Source organism: Perognathus longimembris, chromosome 13 (genome assembly GCF_023159225.1).
Source record: "Perognathus longimembris pacificus isolate PPM17 chromosome 13, ASM2315922v1, whole genome shotgun sequence".
Taxonomy (NCBI): domain Eukaryota; kingdom Metazoa; phylum Chordata; class Mammalia; order Rodentia; family Heteromyidae; genus Perognathus; species Perognathus longimembris.
This window is the reverse complement of record NC_063173.1, coordinates 63661592-63676712: the sequence shown is the minus strand read 5'-3', so window position 1 is coordinate 63676712 and position 15121 is coordinate 63661592. Positions and strand designations below refer to the sequence as shown.

The 15121-nt window shown below is 43.5% G+C and overlaps 1 protein-coding gene across 1 annotated transcript; it reads left to right on the top strand.

Annotated features, from left to right (window-relative positions):
• The first annotated feature begins 230 nt into the window (after positions 1-230).
• Positions 231-13879, top strand: Psmd13 (proteasome 26S subunit, non-ATPase 13). The gene is made up of 13 exons (XM_048360991.1): positions 231-398; positions 1385-1463; positions 4713-4747; positions 4840-4895; positions 5970-6013; positions 6187-6273; positions 8221-8392; positions 9547-9626; positions 9709-9834; positions 12205-12267; positions 12559-12639; positions 12803-12919; positions 13450-13879. Exons 1-13 carry the CDS (start codon positions 304-306, stop codon positions 13543-13545), a joined length of 1131 nt encoding a protein of 376 aa, XP_048216948.1. The 5' UTR covers positions 231-303; the 3' UTR covers positions 13546-13879.
• The last annotated feature ends 1242 nt before the right edge of the window (positions 13880-15121 follow it).

Genomic DNA, 15121 nt, shown 5'->3' with positions numbered 1-15121 from the left:
CATGTATATGAGGCCAGCACTCTTGCCATATTCCCAGCCCCGCCTGTACATTTTAAACCCCCAAGAGCACTAACGGGTGTGCAGGAACTGGGGAGAATTTTGCCCGAAGCAGACCCAGGAGCTGGGGGCGGGGGGAAGTTACCCTGACAACCGGCGCGCCGCCCGTGGATGTGTGCTCCCAGCATGCCACGCGCCACGCGACGCTGAGAGGAGCGCTTCCGGGAGTGAATGAGCACTTCCGGCCGCCGTCCCCGCCGCGCCGCCGTCTCGGCTGTGTCTGGACCCCGAGAGTTTCCTGCCACCATGAAGGACGTGCCGGGCTTTCTGCAGCAGAGCCAGAGCTCCGGGCCTGGGCAGGCCGCCGTGTGGCACCGACTAGAAGAGCTCTACACAAAGAAGTGAGCACGGAACCCGAGGGACCCGGCGCCGGGCACGACCGAGGGCCGGCGGCCGGGACTAAGCCTGGGAACGCTGGGACCTGAGTGCAGGCGACCCGAGGAGGGGTCGTGGGAAAGGGGACGAGCGGGCTGGAGGGAATGAGGAACTGAAAGGTCGGGACCCCAGAGAAAGAGGGGCGACAGGGAGCTTAGTGATATCCCATCATTGAGGAGTCCAGGAGTCGTTGCTTTCCAGCCCGGAGGACTGGGTGAGGCTTCTGAACTCCTCTTCCTTCTGGTCCCAGTGAAGGGGGTCATGCCTGGCCTGTGGTTTTAGCTCATGAATCCCCATTACAGCCCACCCATCAAATAAGTAAATAAATAGCATTGGGATAGAGCTGCCCTGTGAAGAAACAACTCCTATAGTAACCTTGCTGCTGACCATGGACATTTAACATAGAGCCTTTCCCCCAAATATCCACAACATGTTTTAATAATATTGAGCAGGCTTCTGATATTAGCAGTTCTTAGTGTTTGACAAATAGTAGGTATATTTTTTCAAAGCATTTGACCTGCATATTAAATATTATCTTATGTGAAATGTGCTATGTCACTGTCTTAGAGATTTTATATTTTAGCTTACTTCATCCTTCATCCGCAGATGAGAAAACTGATGCTGTTTTCTTGCCTCTCCTGAGATACTTGGCTAAGTAGGAGAACTTGGATTTCAGTATTGAGCTGCATAATTTCAACATTGTTTCCAGCTGAGACAATAACTCTTTGAAGTCTAGAAAGATGTTTTCCATTTCATAGCTGGGAAAACTGAGACTTAGGATAAGTGAACTCAAGGTAACATAACCATTAGTAGCAGAGCCTTAGCATTCTTTACACTGTGCTCTATAAAGAATAAAGAAACTGGTTAGTATTTGTTTGCTAGGACTGTCAAGGTTGAAGATATTTGTGGCTTCATGTTAGTTTACAGCTGTAAAGGACATAATGTTTTTCAGGTTGTGGCATCAGCTGACACTTCAGGTGCTTGATTTTGTGCAAGACCCGTGCTTTGCCCAAGGAGATGGTCTCATTAAGGTAAATAATTTATCATGCTAAGTCAGATTATATGAATATGTTCAAGGACTTTTTAAAGTGATAGATATGCTTTGCGATGATCACAATGAGAAATCAAATCACTTTATGCCAGGGACTGTTGTAAGTACTCTCTATATATTTTTATAACGTTGGGGAATAGCTACTACTTTTAATTCTTTTTTTGTTCTTTTTTTTCTGTAGAAGCAGATATAAGAGTATAAATTACAGAAGAGTTTTCAGATGCAGACATTCTCTCAGCTGACCATGGTGGCTCACAGCTCTAATGCCAGCAGCATGGTAGTTATAGGCGGAGAATTACTGTTTGAGGCCAACCCAGGCAAACAGTGGTCGACCCTGTCTGAAAAATAACTAGTGAAAAAGGGCTTAGGGTGTGGTCAATTGGTAGAGTGTTTGCTTCATATTCACAAGACCCTGAGTTCAAACCCCAGTATCACCAAAAGAAAAGAAACCTACCATTCTTGTTTCTATGATTCTAGACATAATTGGGGATGAGGCTGAGTTGCAGTTTATGCCTAGCTATCATGCAGCCCTGTCTTTCATCCTTAGTACCACCTAAACAAAAGAAACACAGCAAAATGGCACATAACCTCAGCTACTCAGGAGACTCAGTCAAAAGGATCTTAAGTTCAAGGACCAAGGCAATAAGTGAGAACTGTCTTTTTTTTAAAAAATCCAGATTGCCAGGCTCTGGTGGCTCATGCCTGTAATCCTAGCTACTCAGGAGGCTGAGATCTGAAGATCATAGTTTGAAGCCAGCCCAGGCAGGAAAGTCCATGAGAACCTTGTCTCCAATAAAGCACCAGAAAAGCTGGAAGTGAGGCTATGGCTCAAGTGGTAGAGCACTAGTCTTGAGCATAAAAGCTCAAGGACAGCACCCAGGCCCTGACTTCAATACCCAGGACTAGCACTTTAAAAAAAAAAAGGCCAGGCACTAGTGTCTCATACCTGTAATCTTAGCTACTCAGGAGGTTGAGATCTGAGATTTACAGTTCAAAGCCAACCCATGTAGGAAAATCTGTGGGACTCTTATCTCCAATAAACTAAAAGCTGGAGGTAGAGTTGTGGCTCAAGTGGTAGAGCACTAGCCTTGAATAAAAAAGCTCAGGGACAATGCCCAAGCCCCGAGTTTATTAAGGCCCAAGGACTAGTACACATACAAAGAAGCTAGATAGATATAGATTAATGAAATAAAACTCTAGGTATCTTCATTCACAGATTTCTTTCAGTTTCACATAGGCCAGGCTAGTGTTGAACTTTGATCCTCCTACCTTAGGCTTCTCAAGAACTGAGATTACAGGCCTGCACCACTTTGTCTGGCTTTTTTTTTAGTTGCTATTGTATTTTACCTCAGGGAAAGTGTTCAGAGGAATAGAAAGTTCAAGATAGAGGATGATAGAAAAATTGCCTTAGGAACCTTTTAGATAATTCTCACTCCCTTGCTCCCCTTCCTTACCATTCTCCTGTGCAAACACTTCTGACTTTAGTTCTGTAGAAGCTTGAGGGTAGTAGGGTTGAAGGAGCAACAGAATAATATGCTGCCTTTGTAATAGATTAAGGATTTGTCAACAGGAAAGGAAAAAAACTTTCCAGCTTTCCCTGAATCCCCTGACAGATCTCTATACCTTTGCTCCTCATAAGCTTTTTGAGATCTTCTCTGACATCAGTCTCTGATTTTGAATGAATCAAAGATTTCTACTAATAGTTCACCTATTATTGTAACTTGAATTATTTTTCTAGAATATATTATTTTATTTATTTGCTTGTGTGAGTATATGTGCCAGTACTGGGGCTTGAACTCAAAGTCTTGTGCTTTCTCTTGGCTTTTTTGCTCAAGGCTAGTGCTCTAGCAATTGAACCACACTTGCACTTCTAGTTAGTTGGAGAGGAGAGTCTCATGGACTTTGAGGTTCAAAATCTGAGCTGGCTTTGAACCTCAGTCCTCAGAGCTTAGCCTACTAAATAGCTAGGATTACAGGTGTGAGCCACCAACACTTAATGCATTATTTTACATAGCACATAATGAAGCTTACCACTTTACCTCTCCACCTCTTAAATCTGGAAACTTTCTTTTTATGGTTTATATCCATAACTTTGGCACTCTACTACCCAAAAGAACTTGCAATCATCTGTAAGCATAAAGATTTTGCTGACCATTGCATTCTGAATTATATGGGAAAATGATCATTAAGACAAGTATCCCAAGGTTCTACAGCATAGTGAAGTATAACTCACAATTGTTATCCTTTGCATTCTTATTTTTGAATTATTTTTTCTATACATGGCAAAGTGTTTCCCCAGCCCTCATGTAGTAATATGACACCCAGCAGATTTGAGTTTACTTTTTTGTAGATAAGTGGACCTTCAAAAGTTGTTAAGAGGGGGAGTAGTGGAGGGGGAATGAGGGAGGAGGTAAGTTGGATAAGAAATGTACACAATGCCTTACGTATGAAACTGTAACCCCCCTGTACATCACTTTGACAATAAAGAAATAAATAAGTATTCATTAATACAGTCACTAGAAGTAATTTTGAATTCCTTTTTTTTTTTTCTTTATGTACTCCATCAATTTCAGGAGATATCCACAAACTTTCTGAGGAATAATCCCTTGTCAGGAGATTGATGATTGTATTTTATTTAGGTGATTGTATGCCAAATGTAAATAACTGACATAGGGATATTTCCATCTTGCTGCTTTCATATTCCAGAGAAACTTCACACTCTCTTCAAAGTTGAAGTTATCTGGAGGTTTCCTCTCCCTTCTTTGCCCATCATGGACACTCCTTTCCCCAGTTACCTAGCCACAAGCCCAGAGGTCACTGTCAACCTGCCTTCTCTGTGCCCAGCCCACATGTGATCATGCCTGGTCCAACTTATTGGCATGTCTTTGTATCCTCAGCAACACTCTATTCCATTGTCTCCCAGACTTCTGGCTTCCAGTAGTCTCAGTGTTCTCTCTTGTGTTTTTCTCTGTCCCTAGTTTTATTCTAGTTCATCCTGGCCTAGAGACGAGTCTAATCCCCAGCACCTTCTACTTTGCCCTTCAGAAACTAGTGCAATCTGTTCATGTCTGCCATCTCCTCGGCTGCTTTGTATGATGGGCACTATGGTTTACAAATTTAGGAACTGATAACACCAGTGCAGCTTCTTTAACTAAAAATAATGGTTTGACATCTGATTTTGCAGAATGAAAGACATCCTGTACTTACTCTTCCTGTTTTGGTTTCACAGCTTTATGAAAATTTCATTAGTGAATTTGAACACAGGTAAAAACTCATTTATTAGTTTTTTACTCTGAAGATAGATACATTGATTTTTTTTTTTTTTGACACTCAAAAGCTATTGGTTTTTATTTCAGGGTGAACCCTTTGTCCCTGGTAGAAATAATCCTTCACGTGGTTAGACAGATGACTGGTAAGCCTCATTTTGTTTCATAGTAGAACAGATCAAATGGCAGTTAAAATGATTTAGAAATATGCTTTTAATTGAATGGAAATGTAATTTGATAGAAAGTATCAGATTGGCTGGGGGAGTGCACACTCTGAATCCTTGTATTTTGGAGGCTAAGGTAGGTGAATCACAAGTGCAAATATAGCCTAGGCTATGTAGTAAAACCTTGTCTTAAAAAAAGAAAAGCCAGGGGCTGGGAATATGGCCTAGCGGCAAGAGTGCTTGCGTCCTATACATGAAGCCCTGGGTTCAATTCCTCAGCATCACATATACAGAAAATGGCCAGAAGTGGCACTGTGGCTCAAGTGGCAGAGTGCTACTAGCCTTGAGCAAAAAGAAGCCAGGGACAGTGCTCAGGCCTTGAGTCCAAGGCCCAGGACTGGCCAAAAAAAAAAAGCCAGGCACCGGTAGCTCATGCCTGTAAGCTGAGGGTTGCAGTTCAAAGCTGAAGGTAGTGGTTTGAAGTTAGCCGGGCAGAAAAGTCTGGAGATTTATCTCTAGTTAAATACCAAAAGGGCCAGAAATAGAGCTGTAGTTCAAGTGGTAATGCGCTAGCCTTGAGCAAAAAAACTCAGGACAACACTGAGACTCTTGAGTTTAACCCCAAGACCAGCACTCAAACAAAAAACAACAACAACAACAAAAAAAACCTCACTGGCACACACTTACACTACTAGATTGGGTAGTTGGATTTGAAGGATTATGGTTCCAGTAAAAATTTAATGAGATAGGATTTATCTCATCAAAACAACCCCAGGCAAAGGTCCAAGACCTTACTTGAAAAATAACCTAAAGCCAAAAGATCTGGAGGTTGGCTCAAGTGGTAGAGTAGTACCTGCCTGACAATCATGAAGCCCTGAGCTCAATCCTTCATACCTCCAAGGAAAGAAAGAGAGAAAAAAAAATTAGACTGGGTTACATTTTTATTATACCTTCTGGTCTAACCCTAAAGATTATCCTGCCAGCATAAAGGTGTATTGGCTGGTAGAAAAGAAACTCTGCTGTTGGTGAGCCTGACTTTGTTCTTTTCTCTTCTAGATCCTAACGTGGCTCTTACTTTTCTGGAAAAGACTCGTGAGAAGGTGAATGTAAAGTTTTAACAGCACTTTTGGAAATAAATGTAACTTGTAATTTCTGTTCATTTTTAGAAGTCTTAAATCTGGCATGAAAGTCAAATCAGTGACCCAGTTAGTGGCTTACTTTGTGAGTTTGCTGCTCCCATCTCTGAGGTTCTCTTGTTTTTTGATACTGTTAGGTAAAAAGTAGTGATGAGGCGGTGATCCTGTGTAAAACAGCGATTGGAGCCTTAAAACTAAACATTGGGGACTTACAGGCTACAAAGGTAAGATTACCATAATACCAATTTATGTGGTTTAAAACTAAAAAAAAAAAAAACTTCCCTTCCTCTTTAACTGTTGATTTAAAAGTTTTTTTTTTTTAAGGTGCAATATAGCAGAGACTCATATTTCTTTTTCTTTCTTTCTTTTTTGTGCTGCTACTAGGTTTTGAATTCTGGGGTTGGGTGCTCTCCCTTAGCTTCTTTGCTTAAGGCTGGTGCTCTACTACTTGAGTCATAGCATCACTTCTGCCTTTTTGGTGGTTAATTATAGATAAGAGTCTCAGACTTTTCTGCTCAGACTAGCTTTGAACTTTAATCCTCAGATCTCAGCTTCCTGAGTATCTAGGACCTGAACTGGGCTAAGCCTCATGTTTCTTTTTTTTTTTTTTTTTTTTTTTTTTCCAGTCCTGGGCCTTGGACTCAGGGCCTGAGCACTGTCCTTGGCTTCTCTTTGCTCAAGGCTAGCACTCTGCCACTTGAGCCACAGCGCCACTTCTGGCCATTTTCTATATATGTGGTGCTAGGGAATTGAACCCAGGGCTTCATGTATATAAAGCAAGCACTCTTGCCACTAGGCCATATTCCCAGCTAAGCCTCATGTTTCTAATCCACATTCCCCAGTGACTAAATTTTGCCACTTTTGCCTAATCGTGTGTCTGTGTGTATACATAATAGTGAGTTGTTTATGGGAAGGCTGTTACCCTTAAACAAAAGAACACTGCCAGTGTGACCACAGCTGTCCCATTCTATCAGATCTGCACTTTGCCTTGGCTGGGTGAAGTTCCTGGGCTCTTGCTGGCCAGGTGCAGCCTCCTCAGTTCTGGCAGGTCATGTGCTCCTCCATCCTCTTTCTGCCTCAAGAACTGTTGTTGAAGTTTCCTGCCTTGTCTTTCTTTTGTCTTTGTTGAGCTTGAGGGACAAGCGTAGATTACAGTTAACAGTGAGACCAAAGTACATAGTTAGTCCTTTTGGGGGCAGGGGGACTAGTCCTAAGACTTGAACTCAGGGCCTGGGCACTGTCCCTGAGCTTTTTTGCACTACCACTTGAGCCACAGCTCCACTCCAGGTTCTTTGATGTTTAATTCGAGATAAAAGTCTTACAGACTTTCCTGCCCAAGCTGGCTTTGAACCCTGATCCTCAGATCTCAGCCTACTGATTCATAGGATTATAGGTGCCTGGCTAATCAGTCCATTTTATTAACCAGAGACTGCATGTATTTTGGTTTGGTTTGGTTTGGTTTTTGTTTTTTGGTAACCATGATATTAATGAAAATAAGATGGTTGGGTAGGATTTTTCCCTTTTTTTTTTTTTAAAAAAAGTCTTTTATTTATTGTTTCCTAGTACTGGCTCTTGGGCATACTTGTTAGACTGTTTTTATTTAAGACACATAGCCACTGTAAGACACTAAGGAATTCTGTAACAGGGCACCCTTGTGTTCCAGCCCGCTCAGGAGCAGAGCAGCCTATGCAGTAAGACCACTGTGCTCTCGACCCATGCTCCTCCTCAGTGGGACCTCTCAATGCCTCTTCCTTATCCAGGCAGATGTGTGTAGCTCATAGTCTCTTCTGGTTTGAGAGCCATCATGTATAAATGTAGGCAGCTTTTACCCAAGCTTTCTTTTTACCATGTATTATTTCACAACTTCTAAATATGGTATCCTATAAGTTGCTTCTATACATACTTATTATTTCTAGGCCTAGTTTCCAATGTATGTGAACAGTCTCCCAAGTATGTTTCTAGAGAAATATCAGTATGAGGCATGTGAGCCCCCAAACTCCTAATGGTCCCTGCCTTTATTCCTTGATATTTTTACATTATTGAACTCTTGCAAATTTATTGGAGGTTTTCTAATGTCACATTTATCATTGCCCCACTTTGTAGTATACGCTTTTTGGTTTTGTTATTTTTGGATCTTTAAGTTGGAAGACAATTATACTCCCTGTGTACAGGAGACAATTGAAGATGTCGAAGAGATGCTCAGCAGCCTCCCTGGTGTGACATCCGTTCACAGTCGTTTCTATGACCTTTCCAGTAAATACTACCAAACAATTGGAAACCATGCATCCTACTATAAGGATGCTCTGCGGTTTCTGGGCTGCGTTGACATCAAAGATCTACCAGGTAACAAATCCTTTACAGTGCATGTCACACAGGAGCATATTGCTGAGCACAGCAGTTATGAGGTGCTAGAGGAAGTAGGTTCAGCTTAATTCAGGTAGGTTCATCCTCTGACCAAAAGGTAGAAAGATTATACATGCTTGTGCATCATATTGGTCTCCAGTATTTCATTTGGATGACAGCAAGACTAAGTCCTATTAATCCCTTCATTCTTCTCCAGGTCCATACTGTTACCTAAGTCAGAGGTCTTACAGGAAGTATAGTATGTGATACAAGGACCTCCTGACCTCCTGCAAGATGGAGGTCCCATGAGGTTCCATAGAGCTGAGAGCTTCTGAAAGTGAAGCTTTGGATTAGAGTCTTTCAAGGATCTGACAAGCAGAAAGAAAGTTGTCCAGAGCTTTGGGAAAGAATAGGAAGTATGTAGCTCGTGCCTGTACTCTAAGAATCGCAGTTCAAAACCAGGCAGTCAGGAAAGTCGGTAAGACTCTTATCTCCACTAAAACTACCTAGAAGGCCAGAAGTGAAGTTGTGGCTCAAGGGGTGGTGTTAGCCTTGAGTAAAAGAAGCTCAAAGATAGCACCAAGGCCCTGAGTTCAAGCCCACCCACCCCCACACAAAAAAAAGAACAGCATAGTCTAGGTACATCTCAAAATAAGCTAGTGAAGCTAAAGGGCCAGCAACTCTAAAACATGCTAATGCAGCTTTGCAGATCAAGAAAAATATTCTGGAAAAGCAATACTGCTGCCCAGAGAATAAAGGGCTTGATGTCAAGGGAACAGGAAGCTGGCTCATTCTAGTCTGAAGAAATGTAGACTGAGGTGACATGAGGACAGTTGAGTGGCACTTTTATTCTCCATAGCAGGACAGGGATGGTTCTAAGAAACTCGTTACCAGGGAGTACAAACTGAATGTTGAACAAATTTACCTGCATTTAGGAAAAAATAATAAATGAATGACCTGAATGCTCCATCCATAAAACTCCTCATTTATATGTGATTCCTACTGTGACCCAGATTGACTCAACACTTTAGGAAGAGGCTGGATGGCATACTCGTACCAAGACTGGCTTCTGTTACTTGTGTTATGTTTTGTTACTTTTTTGGCTTTTCAAAGCCAAACAGGACTTGGATGTGATTGGTATGTCATTGTCATAGTGTCAGAGCAGCAGGAGAGAGCCTTCACTCTGGGGCTCGCGGGACTTCTCGGCGAGGGAGTTTTTAACTTTGGAGAACTTGTAAGTTGACCTGGTACAGAATCCTTGATGGAGCAGGGGAGGGGGAAGCTGACTTCTGCCAGCTGATATCTCATCTCCACAGCTCATGCACCCTGTGCTGGAGTCACTGAGGACCACTGACCGGCAATGGCTGATTGATACCCTTTATGCCTTCAACAGCGGCGATGTAGACAGGTTCCAGACACTTAAGACTGCCTGGGGTCAGCAGGTAAATCCCATATGCCACTGGCCCTTGTTTTTTCCCATATTTGTCCACTTACTCAACAAGTATTCACCCAGCCTTTTCCCTACACATGCCTAGCACCCATGGGGCCTGGGCATAGAGGAGACAGTAGCACTACAGGTCTTATTCTCATAGAACAAGGCATTAGATGGTCACTGCTGCTTAACCCTAAAGAAAGAGTAGAAGGTATGTAAAAGATCAGTACACACTGATCTGCACTGAAGACGCAGGTGAAAAGGTGTCAACCACCTGAGGGAAGAACTGACCTTTGGACTAGAAGAACAGAACTAACACCTCTTTCAGTGCTGGATGAAAGGGTGTTACCAAGGCTTCCAGGGGAAACATATATGGAATAGTATAGGAATATCAAATGCTTAGTATGTTTGCTAATCTGAGTAAACATGGTTGTGCAGCAACATAAGCAGGCAGTTGGTTAGTGTTGAGAAAGAGAGGAGAATGTGGAAGGAGGGTGAAGTCATTCTCCAGGAATGCAGTGCAGCAGGGACCACAAAATGGGTGAGCACACAAAGAGCCTTGGTGGTTGTAGGAGTTAGAAAGAACTGCTTAGTGATAAGCCAAGCCTTTTTTAATGAAATTACTAGTGGCAAAATTACTGAAATGTTAACTGTAATTGGAATTGTGGTTGTATTCTTGATTATGTATTTTCCTGAAACTTTCATTTCCTAAATGTTTAAACTTGCAAGATTCATATATAATGAAGCAGAATGGGTATGAGTGAAGGGTCCCTGAGAAGGCAAGAGGTACCAGACTTAGTCAGCCTTTAACTGTAGTCTATGTACTGGCTACTCTGCAAAACTGTGCACTCAGAATGCTGGCAGAGTGACACATGCCTATAGTCCCAGCTGCAGACAATCACTTGAGCCTCACACTTGGAAACTGGCTTGAGCAACATTAGAAGACCTTGGCTTCAAAAAAAAAAGCTGAGTTCAGTAGCTCAGACCTATAATCCCAACTACTTCGGAAGTAAAGATAGTAAGATCATAGCTTGAGGTCAGCCCAGGCAAAAAAGTTAGCAAGATTCCATCTCAATAAGCCAGTCTTCATGTTACAAGCCTCCAGCTGTGCAGAAAGCCCTGTGAAGGATGATTACTGTCTGAGGCCCATGGATGAGTGGATGTGTCAATGTATCCATCTCTGATGTCCCCATACCTGAAGAGTAAAGAAAGCAAAAGGTTGGGAGTATGGTATAGGTGGTAGACAACCTGTGTAGCAAACATAAGGCTAAGTTCAAACCTCAGTAGCCACCCCCACCCTACCCCACCCTGAGGAAAAAAACAGCAACTGACTACCTATAGCAGTTTATGGGGAGAATAAGGTCATTATACCGATGACTATGGTGGAAATGCTCCTGCTGAGACTGCCCTTGGGAGAGTATAAGGCTATATTTTCATTTTTGTTCCTTGTTTTGAAATGGGATCTCACTATGTTTTTCAGGCTGACTTGTAAATCAGGCAGTCCTCCCACCTCAGTCTCCAAAGGGCTAGGATTATAGTTGCAAACCACTGCCTGCTGCAGAGGATGTTATTACACATTTGAATTAAGTAATCAACTACTGTGCTTTACCTAATAGCCTTTTGGTCTCTTGGCAGGGGAGATTATACAGTCCTCACAAAAGAGTGCTAGTTCGTATTAGAATATGATTTTCCATTATAAACCAGTCACTTGTTATTTGATTCAGCACAAGTTCCAGAACTCAGGGGCTCCTCAGAGGAGTTCTGCACCATGCTGATAGATAGGCAGTGCCACTCAGAGCCTCTAGGAACACAGGACAAGTCCTTTCATAGAGGTGCCTACGCCACAGGAGGCTGGAGGTGCCTGGCACTGTTTGTGATATCGGTACAAATCTTGTTTCACAAAGTCCTTGTTTGTAGTAACAGCTCATAAGAGTCTCTCTTATTTCTTGCATTAAAGGAAGTTATTGATACTTGGAGCTGTCAATGAATCTTACCAACCCACAGTATAAAATTTTGGATTTGCCCAGTTTCTTTTTGTTCAATCTACCATTATAAAGCCTAGGTTAAGCCTAGCACTGGTGGCTCATGCCTGTAATCCTAGCTGCTCAGGAGGCTGAAATGTGAGGACGAGGATCACAATTCAAAGCTAGCCCAGGGAGGAAAGTCTGTGAGACTCTAATTTCCATTAAGCTATCCAAGAAGCCAGCAGTGGCACTATGGCTCAATTGGTAGAGTGCTAGTCTTGAGCAAAGGAAGCTCAGGGACAGTGCCCAAGCCCTGAGTTCAAGCCCCAGGACCAGCTCGCGCATGCATACACATACACACTCACCCGGACCGGCCCAAACACGAGAGATATCATCTGTCTTTTTGCATTTCACAGCCTGATTTAGCAGCCAATGAAGCCCAGCTTCTGAGGAAGATCCAGTTGTTGTGCCTGATGGAGGTAAGAAGCACCCAGGAAGCAATCTGCCCATGTGTCTAGGCTACTATCTGGCTATCTGGATCTTGAAGGCCCCTCCCACCTTTCCTGACTGGTGTTTCTTTATAGTAAAACACATACCTTGTTCATAGTAAAACACATTACATCAATTAGGAAAACTTCAGTATGTGGGATACTTAGAAGGTGATCTGTTTTCAGAATAAGTTTTGACAAAAAAAATCCTTACTAATCAGTTGTCTGACCATTTTTATTTGAAAACAATTGTTTTCAATAGCTGAGTTGTTTTTTTTTCAGATGACTTTCACACGGCCTGCCAACCACCGACAGCTTACTTTTGAAGAAATTGCCAAAAGTGCTAAAATCACAGTGAATGAGGTACAGTTCTTGAATTGGGTTATTCAAGAGCTCAGGCAGCTCTGAATGTGCATCTTCCAGGCAGAAGTGGTGACCTCTGTGAGCACTGTGCCCCTGCATGTCCCCCCGACAGCAGAAGCAGTATTGTGGGTGCCCAGAGTTTCTCAAACAGGCCCTCACACAGGTGGAGTTGCTGGTGATGAAGGCACTCTCAGTGGGGCTGGTGAGAGGCAGCATTGATGAAGTGGACAAACGGGTGCACATGACCTGGGTGCAGCCCCGAGTGCTGGATCTACAGCAGGTGAGGTGACTACATCTCTCCACCTTTGTAGGGTGAGGCTGTACTTGTACAGTCTTAGCCTCATGTGGACACAAGCCATCTAGGAAGGAGGGAAAAGGAGCCCACTCTGTTCAACATGAGGTTTAGAGATGGGATTACTACTTTAGGAAGTCAGTTTAATGTGCCTAGGGTTTGAGCACTGCATTTAGAAGCTTAGAATGACAGCATGCCAGTTGTGTTGATGATACTTTGTAATCTCAAAATTGGTACTTAGATCAAATGTGTTCCTGGTTTTGTGATTTGAGCTCAAATCCTTCTTACTCATGTTTGCTGGAAATTCAATCCTGCGGATTTCCTCTGTTCGTACCTGTTTTCTTTAATAATGTCCTTGCGATAAGAATCACAAGGGTGATCATATCACACATAACCCTACCCCCAGCTCTGACATTCTTACCACTGCCCCAAGAGTGATCTGGAGACTTAAGATTGTCCTGTGTTGCCTGTGACCCGCACATGTCCTGACACACGATGTGGTCCTGATTTGCCTTCAGATCACAGGGATGAAGGACCGGCTGGAGCTGTGGTGCACTGATGTGAAGAGTATGGAGATGCTGGTGGAGCACCAGGCTCAGGACATCCTCACCTAGGCCCCCTAAGCTTCAGCCCTGCATCACCCAAGGAGGCATTTCCGTGGCCCATGAAACTTGCAGCAGAGAATATTATCTGTTCAGTTGCACTGGGGGCTGGGGTCCTGCTGGTCCTCTAAAAGCAGAGTGTCATCATTGATTCAGACCCAGCCACAGGCAAAGGCTCTTTGTGAGGTGGGTCTGTAGCCTGGGTGGTGGAAGGGTCCTTCAGGGCTCAGGTGATGAGAAAGGACAAGATGGGAATTGGTATTTTTCACCCTTGCCTACCTGATCTTTACCAGTACAACTCAAAAAAAAAAAAAGTTCTGATAATAAATGCCTTTGCTTTGTCCTGCCTACAGTTCTCTTCTTGGGGTTAGCTTCCAGGCTAACCCTGTACCTAAAGATAACCTGCCCTAGAACTAGAGGGGCTCAGGGCTTCATTCTACCTCCTCTCTTATTACCGCACATGCAATTGGGGCAGAGCCCTGTACTCGGTTACCTAAGAAACAAGTCCTGTCTTTATTGTACTGACACTATAGTTAGTATCCCCTTCTTTCTTCAGCCCACTCCATGCCTTCACAGGTCCAGGCAATCACACCCTAGTCACCTTTGCCTCCTCCAAGCAGGCTTTTTGCATCCCATTGTGCCCTGTTGACATGAGCAAGGGTTGTGTGTCCACAGGCTACCCAGGCTGAGAGGGAAAAACAAGAATCAATGTGAACAATAGGGAGAAGGGGTTTATTGTAATCTGAGGGCTGTGTGCAGTGTGGCTGCAGAGCCTTCATGCTAGTGGAGCCTTTCTTATAGCTTTCCAAGCGAGATAAGACCCAGCCTGCAGGAATCAGGAAGCTAAAAAAGGTCAAGATCCCAGCAGCTTGTTCCTGACAGAGAAAGGCACACATGAGTCCCCTGGGCCATTAGAAGCTTCCAGCCTGACTTCCAGAGGAAATTTGACTGTCCTAATCCACAAAGTCCTGCAATGTGGAGCTCAGTGTCAGCAGCCTCCACAGCTAGATAGGGCTGCCCCTGCCTCCTTTTCTGGTATGAGCCAGCTGTTGTCGCCATCTGCCTTCCACTTGTCAGTGTTAGCCAGCTTCCTAGCCTCTGTCCCTTGTAGGAGGAATAGCCTTGGGCTCCAGGACTCAAGATTCTAGCTGGCTGCCAGCAGGCCATAAGTGTGCCCTCACTTTCCATTATCTGGCTGTATGCTGGGGTGCAATGCAGGATGGCATAGCAACTAAGTTCCTTTGAGGTAAACAGGTAGATCTCTGGAACAGTTCTGTTCAGAAGCCAGGGAGGACAAGGTCTGACTTCCTGTGCTGCGTGACTTCTGAACTTGGGGAACCAAACTCAGAACCAGGCACAATCATCTGAAGTTCCCTCCTGAAAAGGGTCTTCTGAGGCTGAATTAGGTCACCAGCTAGAGACTAGTCTTCTGTTTAATCCCTAGAATTTGAGAGCAGATTTGGCCTAGAACAGGAACCTTAGTCTGGATTCATTCTTCACTACAACATCTTGAGCACATGACCTTCTGGATTTTGTTTTATTGATAAGATAAAGACAGCACAATCCTGAGCTCCACCAGTTTAGTTAC

Coding starts and splice junctions, on each gene's coding strand:
- Psmd13 (XM_048360991.1), top strand. CDS start 304: ATGAAGGACGTGCCGGGCTTTCTGCAGCAGAGCCAGAGCTCCGGGCCT. Junction 6,274..8,220: donor GGGACTTACAGGCTACAAAG/GTAAGATTACCA, acceptor CCCTGTGTACAG/GAGACAATTGAAGATGTCGA. Junction 9,627..9,708: donor TTTTTAACTTTGGAGAACTT/GTAAGTTGACCT, acceptor TCATCTCCACAG/CTCATGCACCCTGTGCTGGA.